Below are 22,998 nucleotides of genomic sequence, written 5' to 3'. Positions count from 1 at the left end.
AGAATTCCTTTGTGCAGGTTAGGTTAGTCCTCTCTGGAAGCAGATTAACCTAAATGGCAAAAAAGTGGGGAGTTGGTGGGAAACAGCTGTTGCCCTTTAAATTCACACCCTGGCTATTTTGTACTAATTTTCCCATTAATTCTCCATGTAGACAAGCCCTAAGGTCTCCATACTCACTTCTCTGGCCATGTAAGAGGCCATCAGAGTGGGTGTAACTGTAATTTATTCCAACTTCAAGATCTCTTTACACTGTCAGAGTGGTGCTAGCGGCCTAAGTATAAATGAGAATCAGTCCCCTTCAGTGTAGTGTGGGTGTGTTCACTTCTTGTAGGAATGGGGAGTTATTTTGCTTTGGTACCTACTTCTAATTATTTCCAATCAGGCCACCTCATTCTCCTTCTCTTATTTCTCACAAACCTTTCATATATTTACTTTCAGGGCTAATTACACAGGCACCAAAGTTTGCTTTGATACATGGCATTATCATCATCGTCCATCTAGTTATTAGATTAACCTAAACACCCACATCCCTAATACACACACACACACACACACACTTCCCACGTAAAATATCCCCAATTAGAATACAATTATTCTTCATATAATGTTCTGAAAGAGTTTGGTGGCAAAGATTATGGTGCAGTTGAGTCATATCCTCAGTTTCATACACATCTACAGGAAATTGTTCCATAAGAAACCTGCTCCAGAACAGGATTCAAAGTTTTAAGGTTTGATATGTAAAGAGATTCAGGAGGGTTATGTAGATGTTATACTGTTATTATTCTGTCTCATTTGCATTCAGGTAGTGCCCACAACTCCCAGACAGGATCATGGCTCCACATTGTTAGGTGCTGTACAAATGGTAAGAGACAATTTCTGCCCCAAAGATCTTACAATTTAAGGGTTTGTCTACACTGCAATCAGGGTGTGTGTGTGTGTGTGTGTGTGAGATTGTGGCATGTGCAGACACACCCATGCTAGCTTTAATCTAGGCAACTCACACCCTGATAGCAGTGAAGCCCTGGCAGCACAAACATCAGCACAAGCAAGCCACCCCAATAGTTACCCAGGGTTTCAGGCTGGCTTGTACAGTTTGCACTGAAGTTTGTGCTGTTACAGCTTCACTGCCATAAGTACCCACATTAGGTAGATTAAAGCTAGCTCAGGTATGTCTAGATGGGCTACAATCACAACCTCACTTCCACTGCAGTACAGACATATCCTCAGACCTTGAATTGGGGCTTAAAAGGACAAGGAACCACGGGAGTGGGATACCATATAGAAGCAAAATAGTCAGGGTGATAAGAGGCCTATGGCATATCAGAGTCTTTTGCTTGATCCTTCCTGTAAAAGGAGCAACACAGGAAGGGTGGGGCACAGGGAAACAGTTAAAATGTATACAGGCAGTCCTCGACTTTACGACTTTGAGTTATGACAAACGGCACTTACGACGCTTCTACATTGACACCCTGACTTGACTTACGACTACAGGTTTCACATTTACGATGCTCAGTCCCGCAATGGAGTAGACTGCGGGTTCAAGTTGCTACTTATGAAGCAATTGTAAGGAACCATTTGTGTCGTAAGTTGGAGGACTGCCTGTATACAAATGAGGCATCTTACTATTTGAGTTTATACCACTGTACTACAAAATTCAGTCCTCTGCTATGGATTATAAAGTCGATTGTTTTCTATTAGGTTCCTGTAAGTATGGGAGTATAGTGATGCGTGTTAACAGCACCATTATCAGCAGCAATCATATTATTGTGACTGCATTTTAGTATGGCCATGGGGCATAACTTCTAATAGACATAAATGTTTCATGGCACCACACGATTCCACAGGGCTTGATCTTGCGCTGGACACAAAATGAAATTAACACCCGTCTCCAACTATGGCATGCTCACTCCTTTGTAATGCAGAAGCAATTCTGACCCCGAAAGTTGAAAAGGTTATCGTTGTACAGAAGACTGCTTCAAGTATGTGCCCATAAACATTGTGCCAAGGTTAGAGAATTCCTTAGCCTGCCTGTGTGCCTGGCCTGTTAGAACAGCTGGAAAGCAAAATCACAGCTCCCATTTTAACTGTGTTTGCCTATTAGTTATTAATCTATTTTTCCAGAAAGTCAGGTGTGGAAAATGACATATTAATACTAATCTGGCAGGATTACACTGGAATTATTAGAACTAGATGATGTCTTAATAAAAGGTCATTTCAGTAACAAAAGGGCAAAAAAGATAACCCTACAAAAATAAATACAGGAAGACTAAATTAAGACTCGAGCTAAACTGGTTCTATGGTAACAAGAATATGCAAATAAAAACATCCGAGCTGTTCTAAAACAGGAAATGAAAAACTGCAACATAACAGAAACATTTCCCAGAGCAGACATTCAGGCTCTGTGCCAGCACTTTACAAACACTGTTAATAACGGTGCCGTAGCTGTTCAGTAAGGAAGCAGCTGTGAAGAGAACGTTACAGGAAGGCACAAGATCAGAAAATTATATTTTTTTAAAATAATTTTGCTTACAAAAACGTGTTGTCCTTTGAAGCAAAAAATTATCTTATTTTTATACTTGCAATTAAATTAATCAGAATAGTTCTCTCTTAAGTAGGGATTTTGGGGTGAGATTTTTAAAGGTATTTCGTCTAGGGACCTAAGAGTTTAAGCGGTTAACAGTTAAACTCCTCCCAGGGTCCCTGCTGCTGCCACACCTGGGGCTCTGCTGCTGTCCACCATCCCGGTATCCGTGTGCGCCCGGCACCTCGGCTGCTGCCCTCTGCCGGTCCTCTGCTGCTGCCCAGCATCCCGGCGCGCTTGGGGTCACTCCAGGCTGCCAGTCCCATGGCTGGCATGCCAGGTGGCAGCAGAGCCCCAGGCTTGGGGGGGAAGCAGCGGAGCCCCACAGAAAATATTTCAACTGTTATAGCAGAAATAAGGGAGAGACAAGACAGAACTCGGGGTGGGCGGTGTGTGGAGAAATCAAATCAGTATCTTAGATGTCTGTATACTAATGCGAGAAGTACGGGGAATAAGCAGGAAGAACTCGAAATGCTAGTAAATAAACACAACTATGACATAGTTGGCATCACGGAGACTTGGTGGGATAATACACATGTCCGGAATATCGGTATAGCAGGGTACAGCTTGCTCAGGAAGGACAGGCAGGGAAAAAAGGGAGGAGGTGTTGCCTTATATATTAAAAATGTACACACTTGGACTGAGGTTGAGATAGAAATAAGAGACAGACTTGTTGAAAGTCTCTGGGTAAGAATAAAAGGGGTAAAAAATAAGGATGATGTCATGGGAGGGGTCTACAACAGACCACTTAGCCAGGAAGAAGAGGTGGATGAGTCTTTTTTTAAACAATTAATAAAATTATCCAAAGCACAGGACTTGGTGGGGATGGGGGACTTCAACTACCCAGACATCTGCTGGGAAAATAACACAACAGGGCACAGACTATCCAACAAGTTCTTGGAATGTATTGGAGACAATTTTTTATTTCAGAAGGTGGAGAAAGCTACTAGGGGAGAGGCTGTTCTAGATTTGATTTTGACAAATAGGGAGGAACTGGCTGAGAATTTGAAAGTGGAAGGCAACTTGGGTAAAAGTGATCATGAAATGGTAGAGTTCAGGATTCTAAGGAATGGTGGGAGGGAGAACAGCACAATAAAGACAATGGATTTCAAGAAGGCAGACTTTAGCAAACTCAGGGAGTTGGCAGGTAAAATCCCATGGGAAGCAAGTCTAAGGGGAAAAACAATTGAAGACAGTTGGCAGTTTTTCAAAGAGACATTATTAAGGGCAAAAGAGCAAAACTATCCCACTGCATAGGAAAGATAGGAAATATGGCAAGAGGCCACCCTGGCTTAACCAGGAGATCCTCAATGATACGAAACTCAAAAAAGAGTCCTACAAAGAGTGGAAACTCGGTCAAAGGATGAATATAAACAAATAACACAAGTATGTAGGGACAAAATTAGAAAAGCCAAGGCACAAAATGAGATCAAACTAGCTAGGGATATAAAAGGAAACAAGAAAACATTCTACAAATACATTAGAAGCAAGAGGAAGACCAAGGACAGAGTAGGCCCATTACTCAATGAGAGGGGAAAGACAATAATGGAGAATGTGGAAATGGCAGAGGTGCTTAATGACTTCTTTGTTTCGGTTTTCACCAAGAAGGTTGGTGGAGACTGGACGTCTAACATAGTGAATGCCAGTGAAAATGAGGTAGAAGCAGAGTCTAAAATAGGGAAAGAACAAGTCAAAAATTACTAGGACAAGTTAGATGTCCTCAAATCACCAGGGCCTGATGAAATGCGTCCTAGAATACTCAAGGAACTGACTGAGGAGATATCTGAGCCATTAGCAATTATCTTTGAAAAGTCATGGAAGACAGGAGACATTCCAGAAGACTGGAAAAGGGCAAATATAGTGCCAGTCTATAAAAAGGGAAATAAGGACAACCTGGGGAATTACAGACTAGTCAGCTTAACTTCTTACCCGGAAAGATAATGGAGCAAATAATTAAGCAATCAATTTGCAAACACCTAGAAGATAATAAGGTGATAAATAACAGTCAGCATGGATTTGTCAAGAACAAATTGTGTCAAACCAACCTGACAGTTTTCTTTGACAGGGTAACAAGCCTTGTGGATGGGGGGAAGTGGTAGATGTGGTATACCTTGATTTTAGTAAAGCTTTCGATACTGTCTCGCATGACCTTCCCATAAACAAACTAGGGAAATGCAACCTAGATGGAGCTACTATAAGATGGGTGCATAATTGGTTGGAAAATCATTCCCAGAGAGTAGTTATCAGTGGTTCACAGTCATGCTGGAAGTGCATAAAGAGTGGGGTCCTGCAGGGATTGGTTCTGGGTCTGGTTCTGTTCAATATCTTCATCAGTGATTTAGAAAATGGCATAGAGAGTAAACTTATAAAGTTTGTGGACGATACGAAGCTGGGAGGGGTTGCAAGTGCTTTGGAGGATAGGATTAAAATTCAAAATGATCTGGACAAACTGGAGAAATGGTCTGAAGTAAATAGGATGAAATTCAATAAGGACAAATGCAAAGTACTCCACTTAGGAAGGAACAATCAGCTGCACACATACAAAATGGGAAATAACTACCTAGGAAGGAATACTGTGGAAAGGGATCTGGGGGGTCATAGTAGATCACAAGCTAAATATGAGTCAACAGTGTAACTGTTGCAAAAAAAGCAAACATCATTCTGGGATGTATTAGCAGGAGTACTGTAAGCAAGACACGAGAAGTAATTCTTCTGCTCTACTCCGTGATGATTAGGGCTCAACTGGAGTATTTTGTCCAGTTCTGGGTGCCACATTTCAGGAAAGATGTGGACAAATTGGAGAAAGTCCAGAGAAGAGCAACAAAAATGACTAAAGGTCTAGAAAACATGACCTATGAGGGAAGATTGAAAAAACTGGGTTTGCTTAGTCTGGAGAAGAGAAGACTGAGAGTGGGATGGATAGCTCAGTGGTTTGAGCATTGGCCTGCTAAACCCAGGATTGTGAGTTCAATCCTTGAGGGGGCCATTTAGGGATCTGGGGCAAAAATTGGGGATTGGCCCTGCTTTGAGCAGGGGGTTGGACTAGATGACCTCCTGAGGTCCCTTCCAACCCTGATATTCTATGAGAGGGGACATGATAACAGTTTTCAAGTACATAAAAGGTTGTTACAAGGAGGAGGGAGAAAAATTGTCCTTCTTAACCTCTGCAGATAGGATAATAAGCAATGGGCTTAAATTGCAGCAAGGGTGGTTTAGGTTGGACATTAGAAAAATCTTCCTAACTGTCAGGGTGGTTAAGCACTGTAATAAATTGCCTAGGGAGGTTGTGGAATCTCCATCATTGGGGATTTTTAAGAGCAGGTTGGAAAAACACCTGTCAGCGATGGTCTAGATAATACTTAGTCCTGCCTTGAGTGCAGTGGACTTGACTAGATGACCTCTTGAGGTCCCTTCCAGTTCTATGATTCTATGATTCTAAAATGTGGGGGTGCTGCGCCCCTAGTTCCCCAGGTAAACGTTTAACCGTGTAACCGATAGAATTTTAATCGGTTACACAATTACTGTTTACATATTATTTAAATCCCTAATTTCATGAACTAAAGATGCAGAAGAGTGTCTCTAGGGGGATTTTCAAAAGGGATGAGCACCTAGCTCATATTAATTTCTAGTGCCTCAGTACTTAAATACCTTTAAAATTTGGCACTTCACCCATTTGCCTCAAAGTGCTTTAGAAATCACAGAAGAATCATGATGCCCATTTTACTGCAGGGGGAAACTGAGGCACACAGCGATACTTGATTTGTCCAAGATCACACAGGAGTTCAATGGCAGAGCCAGAAATCTAGAATCCACATCTCAGTTTAGTGCCCCAGCCAATGGACTACAGCCACAGCTTTGCTCATCCTTTAATAGGTGCTGCACTGGAGAAATTGATTTTCAATGGTGTTTCCTTAATGATATTACTGTATACTTTGGCTTCTAACTGATTTGGAAGAAAACACGGAAATAGTATTATAGAAATAGGAAAAACAATCTTTGAGTGCCTTTAAGAAAGAAGCCGATAAAGACTGTAATAACGTAACACTAACTGGCAATTCTATAGCCCTCTTTCATTCTCCCTCATGGAGATAAACAATTAATTGAGTCCCACAACACTTCGCGGAGATAAGTAACATCACTCCTAAAAATGAAAAAGTGAGGTACAGAAAAGTAAGGGACAGATTCTGCCTCCCACACCAACGTTGGGTAGCACCTTACTCCACAGGTAACATCTTCAGTGTCCCCATCTCCCTGTACATACAGCAATCTACATCAACAGGTCTCTTTGCAGAGTCAGGTATTCTGCAGCGCAAGTACAGGGGGCAGCAATTGTTCCCAAATGATGTGTCCATCCTAGGGCATGGAGTTTGTAGATAACGGAGGGCATCATATTAGAGAGGCATCCAAAAGAAATTTGATACTCTTAAAAAGTTTCTGCTGTGTTTAACAATGTCTGAGCGATCTTCCGGTCAGAAAATGAATGATGTCATAATAAATGGGTTCATATTTACAGTGACCCTAACCCTGACTGACCTTTCGGATTCATCTTCCGACAAGCTTAGTGGGCGTTCTAGCAATATGCTGAAGGCCACAGACGTTTTCTTACCTGTAATAACAGTCGCTCATCCCCTATGACGGCAGCTTGGTTCCAATCAATCACTTCGGAAAATGGCAACTCCCATCCATTGCTAAGCATAACTGGGACACAGGCAGCCTGCAGAGAGAGGAATTGCAAGCGTTAGAAGAGGCACTGAGTGTGTGGTCATTGATTAGCACAAACTTTGAAGTGCATACAAATTGAATTATTGGCATTTTCTGCAGGAGTCAGGACCCAAGCTCTCATGAAAGACATTAAAAAAGAAAACCGGCAAAGAGCCCTACAAGGCAGACATAACAATACATCTGCCAAGATTCCAGCTGATCTCCACTCCCCAAACAGGCTCCACATTTGTTTGCATGCAGGGAAACCCTGATTTTGCATGTACAAAGGAGAATTTACACTCGGATGTAGATGTTTTGTGGAACAACTACAGAGTTCTCTAGGGAGGTAATTCTCTATTAAATTACATAAGATGGTTTAAGAAAAACCCTTTGAAAATGTATTTGATATTTAACTCTATAACTCTTTTCCATAAGGCTAGATGTTTAGTTATCCACTTTGTACATCGTAGTACACGTTCTGTGCTTGCAAACAACTGCACATACAAAACCTAGCCACAGTCAGAGAGACCAGTTTGGAAAATTTAATCCATTGACTTTATGTTTAAATATATACATATATCACTCATTTATCACCAACTTTTGTTCTGCCAGTATGTCCGATATACTATGTGCTATTGTTAAAATGTAAACTCTTTGGGGCACCAACCATAATTGTGTAATGTTTAGTAAACACTACATTACTGGTTCTGTATAATAAATAAATTCACCGCCACCTATTCGTCAATCGGACCAGAACTTGAGACCTGATTCAAAGTCTGTTGAAGTCAGTGGAAAGGCTCGCACTGAGTTCAGTGGGATTTGGATCAGGCCATTGCTGTGGTGGTTCAGTTTCTTCTAGACCAAGCCAGATTTAACTGGTCTGAATTATTGCCCAGACCGTACAATAAATGAGCTGGTCTTTCCCATGCCCAGTAATAAGTGGAACACTGGGGAAGTTTTCTAATTGCAGTACATTCTCTCTCTCTCTCTTGCTCTCTAATTCTGTGCAGTAACGTTGATCTAGTCAAGTCTATGCTACAGCAGTATTTGCAATGGGTAAAGATTCTGTCCGTTGGTAAGGAAACCACATTACACTGTCTAAAACCCACCCAACACAACAACAATTTGCAGAGTTTTCATCTTCAGAATTCTTCACAGACCATTCATTAAGCCTCACAACTTCCCTGGGAAGTAGGTATAGAGTGGGAATACCAGAGAAAAAGGGTGATGTGACCCTAGGTGAAGTAACACAGGTAGTCAGTATCTTAGTAAAGACCAGAAGGTAGGAGTTGTTGACTCTTACTGCAGTGCTTAGGGGAGGGGAAACAGGAGAGAAGTGACTTTGGCAGGGGGAGACAGAGTGGCTCAGTAGGAGAGGTAGGAATAGAACCCTCGTTACCTGACACCTGCTCCAGTGTTCTATCTACTGAACCACACTGCCTGTCACAGGATTTTCAAACCTTGTGCCTTTGCTCTCCATTGCTAGCCAAACAAAAGAGAGCATCTTGCTGACTGAAAGATTTCAAAAGGTGAAGAGAAGTTGGGGAGTCCCGCCTCTGACACAATACAGAAGACTATTTTAAACACACAGACAGCAGCCGGTTTGAATGTCCTTCTTGCTGCATTACTTTCAGATGGGAAGTAGCAGAACAGAACCATCATCTGCACATTAAGGATGCAGCCCAGCAAACAACGTGTAGGCAAGTTTGCTTCAGCTGAAAACAATAAGCTATGTTTATTGCCCCAGGACTTGCTAGAACAGGTCAAGGTCTCCCCTGGGAATCCAGATTCAGTTGGGCAAACAGCGCTCTAAACGAATCCGACTTTGCCTCCTCTACAATGAGCAGGGAAACCCTCTTCATGGAGGCAATGCAATTCAGCTTTCAGATGAGCTCAGTGCCGAGCCCCTCCTGTGAAGAAGCTGCCAATTGCTTCATAAGCGTGACTAGAGGCTTCCACAGTGTGGATTATTGCCCACTAGGGAAATTAAACACAACCCCAAACACCACCTCTTGATATCACCAGCTGAATTCCAACCAGCACAGTCAATGTTTTAATTCCCAGCTCTTACCTGCAGAGCCTCCAGAAACCTGAAGGATCCAAGCCTGCGGCCACGGGGAACCAGACAGAAAGTGGCATTGTGCAGCATTTCACGATAATCATACCTAACAGGAACAGGGTGGTGATGGAGGGAGATAAGAAAGAGAAAATCAAATTAACGATGAGTCTTAGAGAAAATGTGCATGAAAATGCAAACATCTGCTGATATACATCTGGATAAAATCATCTCCAATCAAGTCCATGTCTGTACGCTCACCATCAGGTTACACATTTCTCTCTGTGTCTTTTTCTTCCTCTCCTCCACTTCTCCCTCCCACCTCTTTTTTGTTTGTAATAGAAAGGCAATCAATGCGGTTAACAGAGAATAGACAAAAGGGATTTTGCCTTTGGAATCATCAATTTTGTTATTATGAATATACATATGGTGTTTTTTACTGCTGAAATATCTTTGGGGGAGCTCTGAGTTTGAAAGGAAAATACAGACAATTAAGACCAACTGTCTTCACGAAAACAGGGTTTCAAGACTCTACACATAGTGAACCAGATTTATTTACAAACAAGCATTAATTTGTTCACCTCTGAGCAAGACGTTTGTAAAAACAGCCCAGAATATTGAGCTATACCATACAAATCTTTCCTAATCAATCAGGAAATAACAAAGAAGGGTCATCAGTTGTTATTGGGGGGGGGGGAGAGGGAGGTGGGTGGAGGAGGAAGGGGAAATTAGCTGAAGAAAAAAAGCACAGAAACAAATTCTGATAATTAACCATAGAGCTGCAATGACCTCTGATCCTCAAAATTAAAGCTTTAAGATCGATTCTACTGTTTTTGTTCCAATTCCATCAATCACCTCAAAACCATTTACCAAAAACACACATCAAATCCTAACAGTTTCAAGCCAGTTATTAGCTAATTGTACTTCTGTATTAATGGAAACCTATGGAACTGTAAATGGAGCTGACCCTGCAGCCTGCTGGGTCTGAGACAAAAGGATCAAGATTAAATACCCCTCATTTCTCAAGATGTTACCGGCACTCTGGAGACAGGTGCTACTTTGACAGTAGCTACTTTGACAGTAACATGTGGCACTGAAATTTTCTAACTCTAATAATCTAATTTAATCATGGCCTGCAGGCACAGAATTTTTTTTGTATGTATATAAATAGAAGATGAATATGTATGTGTGTGTGTGCGTATATACACACACACATACACAGATCTACTTTTATATTCTCACACAGGGCAGACAGATGGGAGTAAGCCAATTTTCAATTATAAACCCTGTCATTAGGAAGAGATCTTCCGAAGGCCCATTTGCTTAAACAAGCGTGTACAGCTAATTTGCACAAGAAAAGGTCGATGTGAATGGATTAAGATTATCTCCACTGAGAGTAAAATAAAAACTCTTGTTGCATTAATTAAATCTACAAAACAGACTTCAAAGTGGACATTTTTTTTAAACAGGTCGCAAGTTTGGTTATATATTTTCCCACTGAGTGGCAGCAATTTCTTTTTCTCAGCACAGAATATTGATTGGCAACTAAGTCCCAGCTCAACAGCCTGCAGTGATGCAGCACATGGAGGAAACGGTTAGGAAGCTGGAATAAAAAAGATGCCATATTTAAAATGTTCATTTTTCACATGGTACGAAGTCTAACACTCATCACTGTCAGTATATATTGTACGACAGGAAAGTTTAATAAATACCAAAAATAGAATCCCCTGTAGGGTTGGAATACTTCACTCATTTGTCCCCATCATTAGCTAGCTAAAACTTTAAAATCCTGTTAATACCCTGGACTGCAACAAGCACACAAAACGTCAGCTGCAAAATCACAACAGAAAAGAGAGAAGGAAATGAGAAGAGTAAAAGTGAGGAGAGACCTCAACAGGCCAGCAATTTTCATACTGTGCACCTTTTTTTATAACTGATTAGTTGATATGAGGGAAGATTTTCAAAGGCACAAAGTGGAGTTAGATTCCCATCTCCAAGTCAATAGGTGCCATTTGTGCTTTTTATCATCTCCCCTGTAATTAATTGCTCATCTCATGAACAGCCTGGCCATATATGCACAGAAGACCTTATCCTAACCTTCAAGTATGTATTTCCATTCACTTCAAGCGGTACTCCACAAATGTAACATGGGCAGAACCACAGAACGGTAACATACCCATCAATGAGATTCATGCTACAGTTAATGAATTGCACTAGAGATTCTTTTCATGACTAAATTTCACTTGGATTTCAACTTCAGTGTTCTAAGGTGAGTCAATATGGTCCTTCATAGCAGCAGGAAAGGAATGATTTCTAATTTAATCCACATCAGATAACACCCTGGGATTAAGAATCTATTTCTTTGAAATCCTCAGACACGGTGAATTAAATTTTGCCATCATTTATTCCTGTGAAATGTTGAAGACAATGTAGATACACAAATTTCACTGAATGCAAACTGCAGCCCACTATCTTTTAACAAAACTGTACATAATACAGCTTACACACACAATGTCTATGTAGAGATCACACACAAAGTATATTTGAAAATCTGAGACACCATTAGAGTATGAATGTCTTAGAAGTCCCCTATACAAAAGTAGTGCTTATCTGTGGACTACAGCAGAGATCATTTCATGTATTATTTTTCTTCATGCTGTTATGTACTTCTGAAGAAAACATGAGTCACAAAAGTGTTATAATAAGGTAAATTTACCTACAGTTCATAGATGAACAAAAAGCTTCTGGTAAACTGAGAAGTATTGCTAGAATGTTAGGTGCAGGTTCAGAAACTGAGAGGGAATAAAACCAGCAGTAACAACCACCACGAAAGAATTAATATACGAATGTGACCAACACCTGGCACCGAGAATGTGCTTAGTAGGAATTCTGACACACATACTTATTGGTCTTCTGAAACTATTTGAAAGTGTGAGGTGATTATGCTAGAAGAACCCTTTCATTGGGTCCCTTTCTGAATGATATGGACTCGGAGTCATTGTCTCTTACACAGCAAAAACTCAGACACCTAGCCACAGAACAGACTACAAAACAACAGGCGCCAAAAAATTTCCACTGGAGAGGGTGGAGCTGAGGAGCGACAGAAAAACAAAAGGACTTCAGTTTCAGGCACTTACATAGACCTCTCTTTTCTACGAGACATGGTAGAAAATGGAAACCCTGCCCAGGATTTAAAATGTTGTTTAGCAGGGGAGGGAAAAGTATTCTTTCACTTTGCCAGGGAGGAGATGAAGTAGCATTTTATCACCTGAGAATCTCAGGGGCCACAACTGAAAGCACTCACACACTTAATTTTAAGCTTGTGAACAGTCACATTAAAGTCAACGCAATTACTCATATGCTTAAAGTGAAGTATACACGTAAGTGCTTGCAGTTCTGGGACTGTAAATTCTGTAAGGTCTAAGTTTGCTATTAGGAAAAACTATTTCACTTGGAGGATGGTGAAGCACTGGAATGGGTTACCTAGAGAGGTGGTGGAATCTCAATCCTTAGAGGTTTTTAAGGCCCAGCTTGACAAAGCCCTGGCTGGGATGATTTAGTGGGGGTTAGTCCTGCTTTGAGCAGGGGGTTGGACTAGATGACCTCCTGAGATCTCTTCCAACCCTAATCTTCTATGACTCTATCACACTCCCTTCTGACCGGGGTATGTCTTGGCTGAACAAGTTCCCTGCCTTCACTATGTTCTCCCAAGCAAAGAGAGGTTGCCCAAGCACACCTGCTTGCTTTCTCTTCAGAGATGGTTAATGGGTGTAATTGCTACAGTTATAAGGTACCAAACAGCTCTTTCTAAGTAAGCGTACTTTAATAAGTTTACCACACATCACCCCAACTCTAACATGGGCTCTGGAAGGAGCTGTCCTTCAACCCTCCACCCAAGGAAATTCCTTGTGGTTACAAGTTAATCACAGCTTCAGCTCAGAACAAGCACCCAATCTTACAGGGCCTCAGCTGGCCAAGTCCTCCCAATCCTATCCTAAAGCCTGGGGCCCTCCGTGGACCAGGGGTCCTGTCTGTTTGCTAGCTCAGAAAAAAAGCCAGGAGCCAGCTGACAGCCAGACTATTTATCTAAAAAACTCTTTCTTTGTCTGTTGGTCCCTGGAGAATCCAGTTTGAACTAGTATATGCGTACCTTCAAAGGGTTGATAACGGAGGAACTATATTAGCACCCCCTACTAGAGAAGGTACATGCAATGCCGCAACAACCACATACACAACTGCATTTTTAATACAATGTACCCCAAAGGTATTAACCCTAATTTGATAAGGATTAACGACGTTTATCTTAATTCCATTTAGTTTGTTCAGGATATTACAGGACATTGTCCATCCGTCACAACTTGCTTGAGGACACATAGGATGACTGTGGCAGATCAGGAATTGAACTCAGATCTCCACAAACCAGGAAGGCAGATTCTCAGCAAGTGTAAATTACCACAGTTTCATTGAAGTCTATGGCTTTCCTTCCCAATACCACTCCACTTGGGGTCAAAGTGCTAAAACGCCAAGAATTTGAGCTTCCATTCTCTTATCTACCCTTGGAAGACTGCCTTGGTCCAACAGATTTCTTCCATGAGGAAAATAATGCTCTAAAGTATCGAACATTGTTTCCCCAATGCAGATGCGTGCTGAGGAGTTCATTTTGTGAAGGTGAGGGAGGCGAGGTGGAGGAATTCAACACATAATCAGTCGACTGAATTCTCAAAAAAGTCCTGGAAGAGGTAGGAAAGAAACGCTGGGAGAGATGAGGACTGATGTTTGCATCTGATTTATTCAGGTCAAACTTAACAAAACATTAAAGAAAGGAAAAAATACACAAACACGGGTGCTGCTATATTGATGTTTAACCAATGCCATGTTACATTCTGAGATGTTAACCTCAGATTTAAGATTCACATGGCTAGCTTAGCTTTCTCTTTCTCATATGTACATTTTGATACTGGACAATATCATAAAATGACCACTCACTGGATATGCAGACAAGTTACATTTTCTGGTAAGTTGGGATGAATTCCCTGCGCCAACTTAGGCACACTCTGGGCCCCATTTAAATGAACCAGTATGTGTTTGTCTGTGTAGGCAAGAAAGTAGGGGTTCTCAACCTTTTCCTTTTTGAGCCTCCTCCCCCCCATGCTATAAAAACTCCACGGCCCATCTGTCCCACAACTGTTTTTTCTGCACATAACAGCCAGGGCCAAGGTTAGGGGGTAGCAAGCAGAGCAGCTGCTTGGGGCCCCATGCCACAGGGGGCCCTGTGAAGCTAAGTTGCTCAGGCTTTGGATTCAGCCCCGCATGGTGGAGCTTGGAGCCCCAGGCTTCAGCCTTAGGTGGTGCGGCTTTGGCTTTCTGCCCTGGGCCCCAGAAAGTCTAATGCCAGCCCTGCTTGGCAGATGCCCTGAAACCTGCTCTCAACTCCCCATAGGGCCCCAGACCCCTGGTTGAGAACTACTGCTATAGAGGACGAGTTAAGCTTATTATATAAAGCTTACAGTTAACATATACCCTAAGTGGGATTTTGGCATTAACTTCAAGATGACCTGATTAAGTAATATTTGGATTGGCTGGTAGTTTGATGCTTTCACAGGACAAAAATGCTTATCTACGTGAGAGGCCTCTCACTTTAATTGCAGTAATGTATGGGTAGAGTGTATGTGTATATCTATATATTAGCTACTTAGAAGAGATCCATCGAGTTAGGCTTTTTCCTAGCAATGTGCAGGTTCACCTGTTTTCAGAACTGTAAAAGAATCCCCATTGGTCAGTACTGTGTGAAGATCCTGGGAAGTTTTGGGTTACGTGTTTGTTTTAGTTTGTACCACTATGGTTCCTGTAACACTGAAGTCCCAATTCTTGTTTTATTGGGGGCACCCTCTGATTCATTTGTGTATCTAGGTACTTTGTATTTATCCAGCTAGCTATGTTTTACTCATCACTGTGACTTTGAAGTGCCCACAAAAATTCCACAAATCAAGCTTAAAGAGCTGCCTTGTATTCTCCCTTGCATTAAACGGCTGTCGTGTGGGTGGGCAGTTTTTTAGTTATTACTGTTATTTAGGTGTTACATGATTTCTGTTGCTTATTGTTAGCACAGTATTGTCAGTTAATCTTCAGGGAGTGATATTGTAGGAAATGTTCATAAAGAGAGGAGTTTTCCATTTTGCTCTACACATATTTATTTCCAGGGTGCTCCCAAATTTCTGATGGAAAGGAATTCCATAATGGAGGAACTGGATCTGAGGGCATCTATGATTTGTTGTTCACATTTGTGTGCTCCCTCACTTTCCACTTTCATATGAACATAACTTATTACTGCCAATTTTGTGCATTGTTTAGACTGCTCCATTAAAAATTCTTAACACACACCACAGTGTATGTGCCTTTAAATTGTTGGTTGAGTTTTTAAAACAAAAAACTAAAGATTTAACCGAAGGCTCACATTCCTCTGTAAGGATCTGCAGTGTGTTTTATTAACTTTCCGGCTCCCTTCCACAATGATTAAGTATACCAGGTTCACAGCTAATACCTTTTTAGGTAGTACAAACAAATAGCCCTATTTATAATCAATTCTAATTTATTCACACTCTAATTGAAATATCCCCTCCCTGCTACCACCCATAGCTGAGAAAACATGCATGGCCCCATCTATCATGCAGGTGTAAACACCAGAACGCCATGCGGGCAATTATCAGAATGAGAAATGCTGCTCCGCAGAATGGTCTGACAATTTTAACTTCTTGATCCAACATGCTGCTTTTTTTTGATGTACCGACCTTGTCAATCAGTGCTTGGATTAGACAGCTGCTTGGAATTCCTGGTTCACCATTATCCCAACCAGTATGAGCGGTCTGCAGAGGCTCTGCAGTGACTAATCAGCCATGACATGCATTCTTTCTTAGAGCTTAACTATTTCCCCTTGTCACTACACTTAAGAGATTATAAACTTCCCTGGGAACCATTTTCACTATTAATTACTAGTACCTCTTTTTTTTTTTTTTTTTTTAACTCTTAAATTTAGTTCTTTCCAGTCACTCCCACCCCTTTCTCAAAGCTGGGCTCTTTCACTCTAGACAGGGAACTGAGTCGATTTAATCATATATGATACTACTTTATACTTACATAACCCCTTTCAGCCATGAATCACATAGCCCTGTACAAATAATTATGTAAGCCTGAGAACATTCCTATGAGACATCATCATCATCTCCATTTTACAGATGGAAAAACAGAGGCAGAATAACCTGCTCTATATCACACAACAGGTCTGGCAGTGTTCGAGACAGAACTCAGGAGTCTTGACACCCAGTACTCTGACCTGCCTACTACACAATCTGGTCTTCACCCCAGATTATTTAGTACACATTTGTAAAATACATCTTTAAATTCTACCTGGAAAATTTATCTGAAAGTGGAGGAGCAGAACCCAAGACAAACAAGAGAGGGCTTTGCCCAGCTGTATATATTTTAAAAGCGCCACACTTAATAAATCTTCTGGAGGATGCAGGAGCTCATCGTTGGCAGGGAGCCTTCTGTCATGGCAGTAATGAGCACATACCGTTGGGGATGTCAAATGGGACTAGCGCTGCCTTTTCTTTTGCAAGCCAAAAATTGCTATGGCATACAATCAAATACATCCACTGCTTCTTTCCTGAATCTGTAAACCCCATAGAAGCACACTGCATCTTCCAGAAGGCGCATCTGGATCAGTTAAAGTGTTACAAAGAGAGTTAGTAAACGCACATTTAACACAGGGCTAAATGGCAAAGTGTTTCCTACTTTTCCAGTGTATTAAGTTTCAGGTCTTAACCAAGCAGTCAGTTTTCAGCATATGAATTCTTAATGCAGGTGGCTCTGAACTACTGGCTAGAGATCCTGAAGAAAAACCCATTCTGTCACATGGAATGCCTTGTTGCTTCATTTCCATTAAGGTAACGCTTTTAAGTAAACTGTCAGGTAAAACTTGGCATTGAAAACACAAAGTGAATAACTCCCTTTGTAGAAAACCTGACAGCTCAGCTGTGTGTCAGACAGAGTTGCCTAATAGTGAGCTCTAAAGACTAATGCATCCGAGTTGGAAGAGTGCCTTTACCACAAACTGGCTACACCAGGATTAAGGCTGAGCAAAATTTAGGGATGATTTTATTGAAAGCTAACATGCTATTGGTTGACATCTTATTTCCCTCTCCACAAGTGCTGGTTTTGGAATTAGAAAAAGTTTGGAGGTGTAAAAACATAAATGGAAAACTTTTTTCCCCCTGCTTAAAGGGCTAATTGATTTCACAGGTGTTTAATTATCATTTGCTGTGAGATAATACCTTATAGTGCCATAAAAAATGGATTTAATTTTCAAGTGCCTGCAAAACCACTGCCACAGCCAAGTTAGAGCTAAAGCTAGATAATTATTCTATAAATCAAACACACTGCCTCCTTTCTTTGAAATTTTTAATACATGGCTATAATGATATCTGACGACCTTGAAACTAACATAAAAAGGATTTTCTTGCCAAGTGCCGAAAGGCAGCCATTGGAGTATTTCATTCAGTCTGGTTCATTAACATTGAATCAGCCAGCCATAGTACCCTAGCTGCAAGTTTCCAAAATATGCCACGGTATATGTGTAGCAGTAGTAGTGTACATGAAGATACTGTATTTTCTGCAGAGCTATAGCTACTAAGAGCCGTTGAATTCTACACAGGCAAGGAGGAATCTGACAACTACTGCAAAACTCTCTTCTACATCCAACATGGGAAACAAAGCTTAAGAATCTTTGAACAACTAATTTCAAGGTGAAAACGTTTTCTATCATATTTATGCCTAAGCATGTACAAACTACCATCTTCTCCCCCATAAAATGAAAGATCACTATAAAAGAAAAACTGGAAAAAAAAAGTAATTTGGAATCTACTATGACAATACCAGGGCTATTGTACAGTTAAGATGGACACTAAAGAATTTTAAATAATTTTTACAGCCTTTAATGGCTGCATAGTTGCACTCTATTCAGTGCCATGTTACACATAAAAATACTTTGATACAGAAGCCATTAAAGTAATAGTATGTTCTATTAAATAAAATACGTTTTCATGATTTCACAGTACAGGACATTTTGACTAAATATACAAGCACTGTCTGTATTATAAATCTATATCACATATGTACAAGATGCACATCCTTTGGACTGCCAAACAGAAACCAATTGGCTTATAGGGTCATGTGCCCTTAGATTATTACTCTTTTACTAAAACAGCAGTTCCTCTCTGGCCAGCAGCTTTTGGTGTTTAAAGCTGTTAACTGACTAATACTCCAGATAGGTTCTACTGTAACAATGCCGCCGAGTGAGAGTCAAACTTCTTCAGGGTATCTCTTTAGACAGCATTATGGCCAATTAAGAACAACCCATTAATTTAGTGTCTTAAAAGCCGCTTTTAAAACAAAGTCATTAGCTCTTCCTGTTGGGATATATCTATCTATCAATACACATTGTGATTCTCCCCATCCCATAGGGAGACCTCCATTGCGGGTCTAACATTCCTTTGGTTTTAAAATCTTGCAAGCGCTTATGTTTCACACCAACACTTCTGAAGTAATCAATACACACAATGAAGAGGAATCAGAAAAGTCCATGGACGGAGACAACAGAAGTTTTTTCATCTCACTAACAAACACAAATGTACACAGACGCACAGTGAGTACTATGCATTCTGGCAGAGTGGGCAAGTATTTTTTTTTCAGATGCGTTATATGTTTGCATGCATGCACACGCATTGTGTGGGTGGGGTTTCCAGAAGTACTCGTTGCTGGCCTAACTCTTCCCCCTCTGAAGTACATGATCACATCCATTTCCAAATCCTTAAATATTCTAGTCTCCTGAAATGCATGAGGGCCAAAGTCTGACAGGGTCACGGACTCTTAGCGGTTAAAGATGAGAATGATCTGTTAGATTATCCAAGTCATAGCACATCAGGGCAGTAATGTTTCCTATAGGATGCTTTGGAATAATGATTAAGTATACTTTGCTATGGCACCTCCCATCCTCTGAAAATCACAAAACGCTTTTCAGACTTTTATATATAAAGACTCAATCCCTCTGTGATTTTTCCTCATCTCCATTTCACAGATGGGGAAAATGCTGCATGGAGTACTTGTTCACCAAGTCAAATACAGAGCCAGGAATGAAATCCAAGTCTCCCAAGTCCTGGTCTAACCATTAAGCTATGTTCCCTAGTACTTTGCCCAATAAAATACAGTTAACATGAGATGCAATCACCAGCATTTGATACTGCAGATATCCTGATCCACAGACATGCAGCAAAAGTGGAGCTGATAACTAACTTTGAAAAATGGGGCACTTGATATTGTACACCTTCTCCAACTGGCTCTGTTAGAGAGTTAACCTCCTGCTATTAGTGAAGCAACTATGGAGTGTCAAACACACATGCCATATCATCCTTATCAGGTCCCAATAATGATCTCTGAAAAGCTCCCAAACTCCAGCTACAAAAGCCCTTTGCAGTATCTTTCTGATGCAAGTTAAAACCTCCCGATTGATTTCTTCCCTAGCTTTAAAAGCTACCATTGGAATTTCAGTTATTAAAGCATTAGTTTAGATTAAAGACCCAAACAAAGGAAAATCCATACTGCATTTTCTGAACAAAGAAACAAGTTTTAATTCATCTGCCACCTATTCTAATTTCGAGATTACATGACATACTTGAAAGACTTAGACCAGAGAGAAATAAAGATATTATTGTGAGGCCTCTACTATGTCAACCCCTGCTAGTATTCAAGTTGATGATCATTTAGTGGAGACCCCCCCAATCTTTCTTTATTATTATTTTTTTTACAAAAATAGCTTTGTACTGAAAATTTGGAGTAAAAACATATAAGGTCTATGTTGCCGGGGATTAACATTTCAAAAGTTGTATGCTTTGATAACTAGGGGTAACTGGATACTTTAACTGGCTAGAGAAAGAGAAGTGGTTACATTGAAAAATCGTATACGTTAAAATAGGGATGAAGTTAGTAGATTCTGTAGAAATGCAAGCAATTGGATCCACGTGAAGACGTACTGGGGCACAGGGTCTTCAAACATCAGGTGGTTGCAAGATCTGAACTACAATAGGGCACTATAGAAATTAAACACTTTTGGAGTTTAGTAGAGGATGTAAGCCTTTCTACTGATGTTTTGAACCATCCTATTGAGTTCTATACAGAATAGATCAAAAATTCTTTGGTGGGGTTATAGTTTTCTACTCAGTGCTACAGGATTTTTCCATGAAGGATGCTGGACACATAAGTGACTCACTGGTATTTTTAAACATTATATTTCTCCAGACACATTCTCTAAAAATGGAAAGCAAAGACCACATATAATGCTGATTAAGCAGGAGTGCTTTTTATGAATTACTAGATTTGTTTGGGGTATTTTTTAAATGGACTTCATACCGAAATTACTGGCAGAGCTAGATGTTGTCAAGGTTTACAGACCCAAAATGTGGCCCTTCTTAGATAAAAAAAATTAGTTCAAAAATCATGGAGCTCTTTACATGGTATTTTTGTCCTGAACTAAATATATGTGACTTATCTGTACCCTTAAAAACTAAAAGGGAGCTGCAGCTTCAGCCCTCATGAGCTTGAACACTAGAACAACTACAGATATTCATAAACAAACGATAAATATAAATCATATACAATGATGTCCATTTCAGGATCGCAACACACTTTATAAAAAGGCTATTATAATTCCCATTTTATAGATGGGGAAGCTACCTGCAGAGAGGCTAAGACCCACATTTTCAAAAGATGCCTCTAACTTTACTATCCTTAATTTTTGAGTGCCTAGTTTTACACATCTAGGGTAAATGTAGGCCCCATTATAATCAAATAGGAGTTTTTCCATTTACCTCGATGGGGCCAGGAATTTACCTCATGGGGTATTGTCAAAAGTGCTCAGCAATAGACTAACTCTGTTCCCAATGAAGTCAACTCCGATTGCCTGAGACGGAAGCAGAGTTATGCCATCACTATGCACTTTAGAAAAATCTCTCTAGGGTCTTACTTCCACAGTTCCCACTGATTTCAATGAGCGGTACAGGAATTCAGCACTCCTAAATATAAGGCTCTAGGCGTCTGACGTTGAGCACCTGGAAGTAGAAACCTCTTTTGAAGACGTTGATCTCAGTGACTCATCCAGGATCACACAGTAAACCAGTGGCAGGGAAGGACAGAATCCAGGAGTCGTGATTTTGAAACTCAGTGTGAATATACAAGTGTTTGGATTCAGCTGATTATCAAAGGCCTCTTACAAAATCTGGCCATTGAGTCAGCTTCCAAACAATGTGGACTGTTCAAGACTTTATTGATTTGGAGCCCACTCTAGTTTGGAGAAGCATCCATAACGTTGGGTGCTTATCTTCTGAACTTTATGAGGGTCACCTTCAGCACAAATCAATGTGAGCTGTGGAGGGATGAAAGATTCAGTTAAGAAACTAATCTCCTATTCACACTCCCCTGGGGTTATTCTATAAAGAGAGAAAGCGAGAAACAGCTTAAATTGGGAAAATTATGAAAAATAAATACATTGCTCAGGCCCTTTTCAACAGAAACTGGGTACTCCAGCGCTCAGTTTAGTTAACATTAATGTGGATCAAGCCATCCCATTGAGAGTTTAAAGTGCAGTTGTGCTCTGAACAGCTATGTTATAAAAACAGCACCCTCTTACTCGGCAGATCTGCTCCCTGTGTGTGGTCAGTTGAATCAGCTGACCTTAGTAAAAAATAAAGTTATGTTTTTACTCTTTGGTCAATCGATTACAGATCTAAAAGTGGCAATTCTTTAACAAAATCTTCAAAAACAGACTCCAACGAGAGACTACTAAATTGGAATTAATTTGCAAACTGGATACAATTAACTTAGGCTTGAATAAAGACTGGGAGTGGATGTGTCATTACACAAAGTAAAACTATTTCCCCATGTTTATTTCCACCCCTACTGTTCATCACACGTTCTTGTCAACTGCTGGAAATGGCCCACCTTGATTATCATTACAAAAGGTTTTTTTCTCTCCCGCTGGTAATAGCTCACCTTATCTGATCACTCTTGTTACAGTGTGTATGGTAACACCCATTGTTTCATGTTCTCTGTGTACATAAAATCTCCCCACTGTATTTTCCACTGCATGAATCCGATGAAGTGAGCTGTAGTTCACGAAAGCTTATGCTCAAATAAATGTGTTAGTCTCTAAGGTGTACCACAAGTCCTCCTTTTCTTTTTGCGGATACAGACTAACATGGCTGCTACTCTGAAATATGTTTTTACAATTATTTCTCCTCAGGACACACAGCCTTGGGAGATAGAGCTGGATTCTCTTGTGCTCACACATCATCAACAGTTATCTAAGCCTTTGTCTACACTAGGAGTTGAGGTCGAATTTAGCAGCGTTAAATAGATTTAAACCTGCACCCGTCCACACGATGAAGCCCTTTTTTTCCCGACTTAAAGGGCTCTTAAAATTGATTTCCTTACTCCACCCCCGACAAGGGGATTAGCGCTGAAATCGGCCTTGCCGGGTCGAATTTGGGGTACTGTGGACACAATTTGACGATAATGGCCTCCCTGAGCTATCCCAGAATGCTCCATTGTGACC

The 22,998-nt window shown here is 40.7% G+C and overlaps 1 protein-coding gene across 1 annotated transcript in view; it reads right to left on the bottom strand.

Annotated features, from left to right (window-relative positions):
• The window catches only part of EXT1 (exostosin glycosyltransferase 1), a 271,179-nt gene that overhangs the window by 27,859 nt on the left and 220,322 nt on the right, over nt 1-22,998 (bottom strand). Inside the window, exons 2-3 of the mRNA XM_074943921.1 lie at nt 9,354-9,447; nt 7,188-7,295 (exon numbers count right to left, since the gene is read on the bottom strand). Coding sequence (XP_074800022.1) covers nt 7,188-7,295; nt 9,354-9,447 — 202 coding nt within the window. The remainder of the gene's footprint in view (nt 1-7,187; nt 7,296-9,353; nt 9,448-22,998) is intronic.

Source organism: Natator depressus, chromosome 2 (genome assembly GCF_965152275.1).
Source record: "Natator depressus isolate rNatDep1 chromosome 2, rNatDep2.hap1, whole genome shotgun sequence".
NCBI classification, from domain to species: Eukaryota; Metazoa; Chordata; order Testudines; family Cheloniidae; genus Natator; species Natator depressus.
Note: the sequence above shows the minus strand (reverse complement) of the source record. Positions and strands in the feature narration are given on the sequence as shown.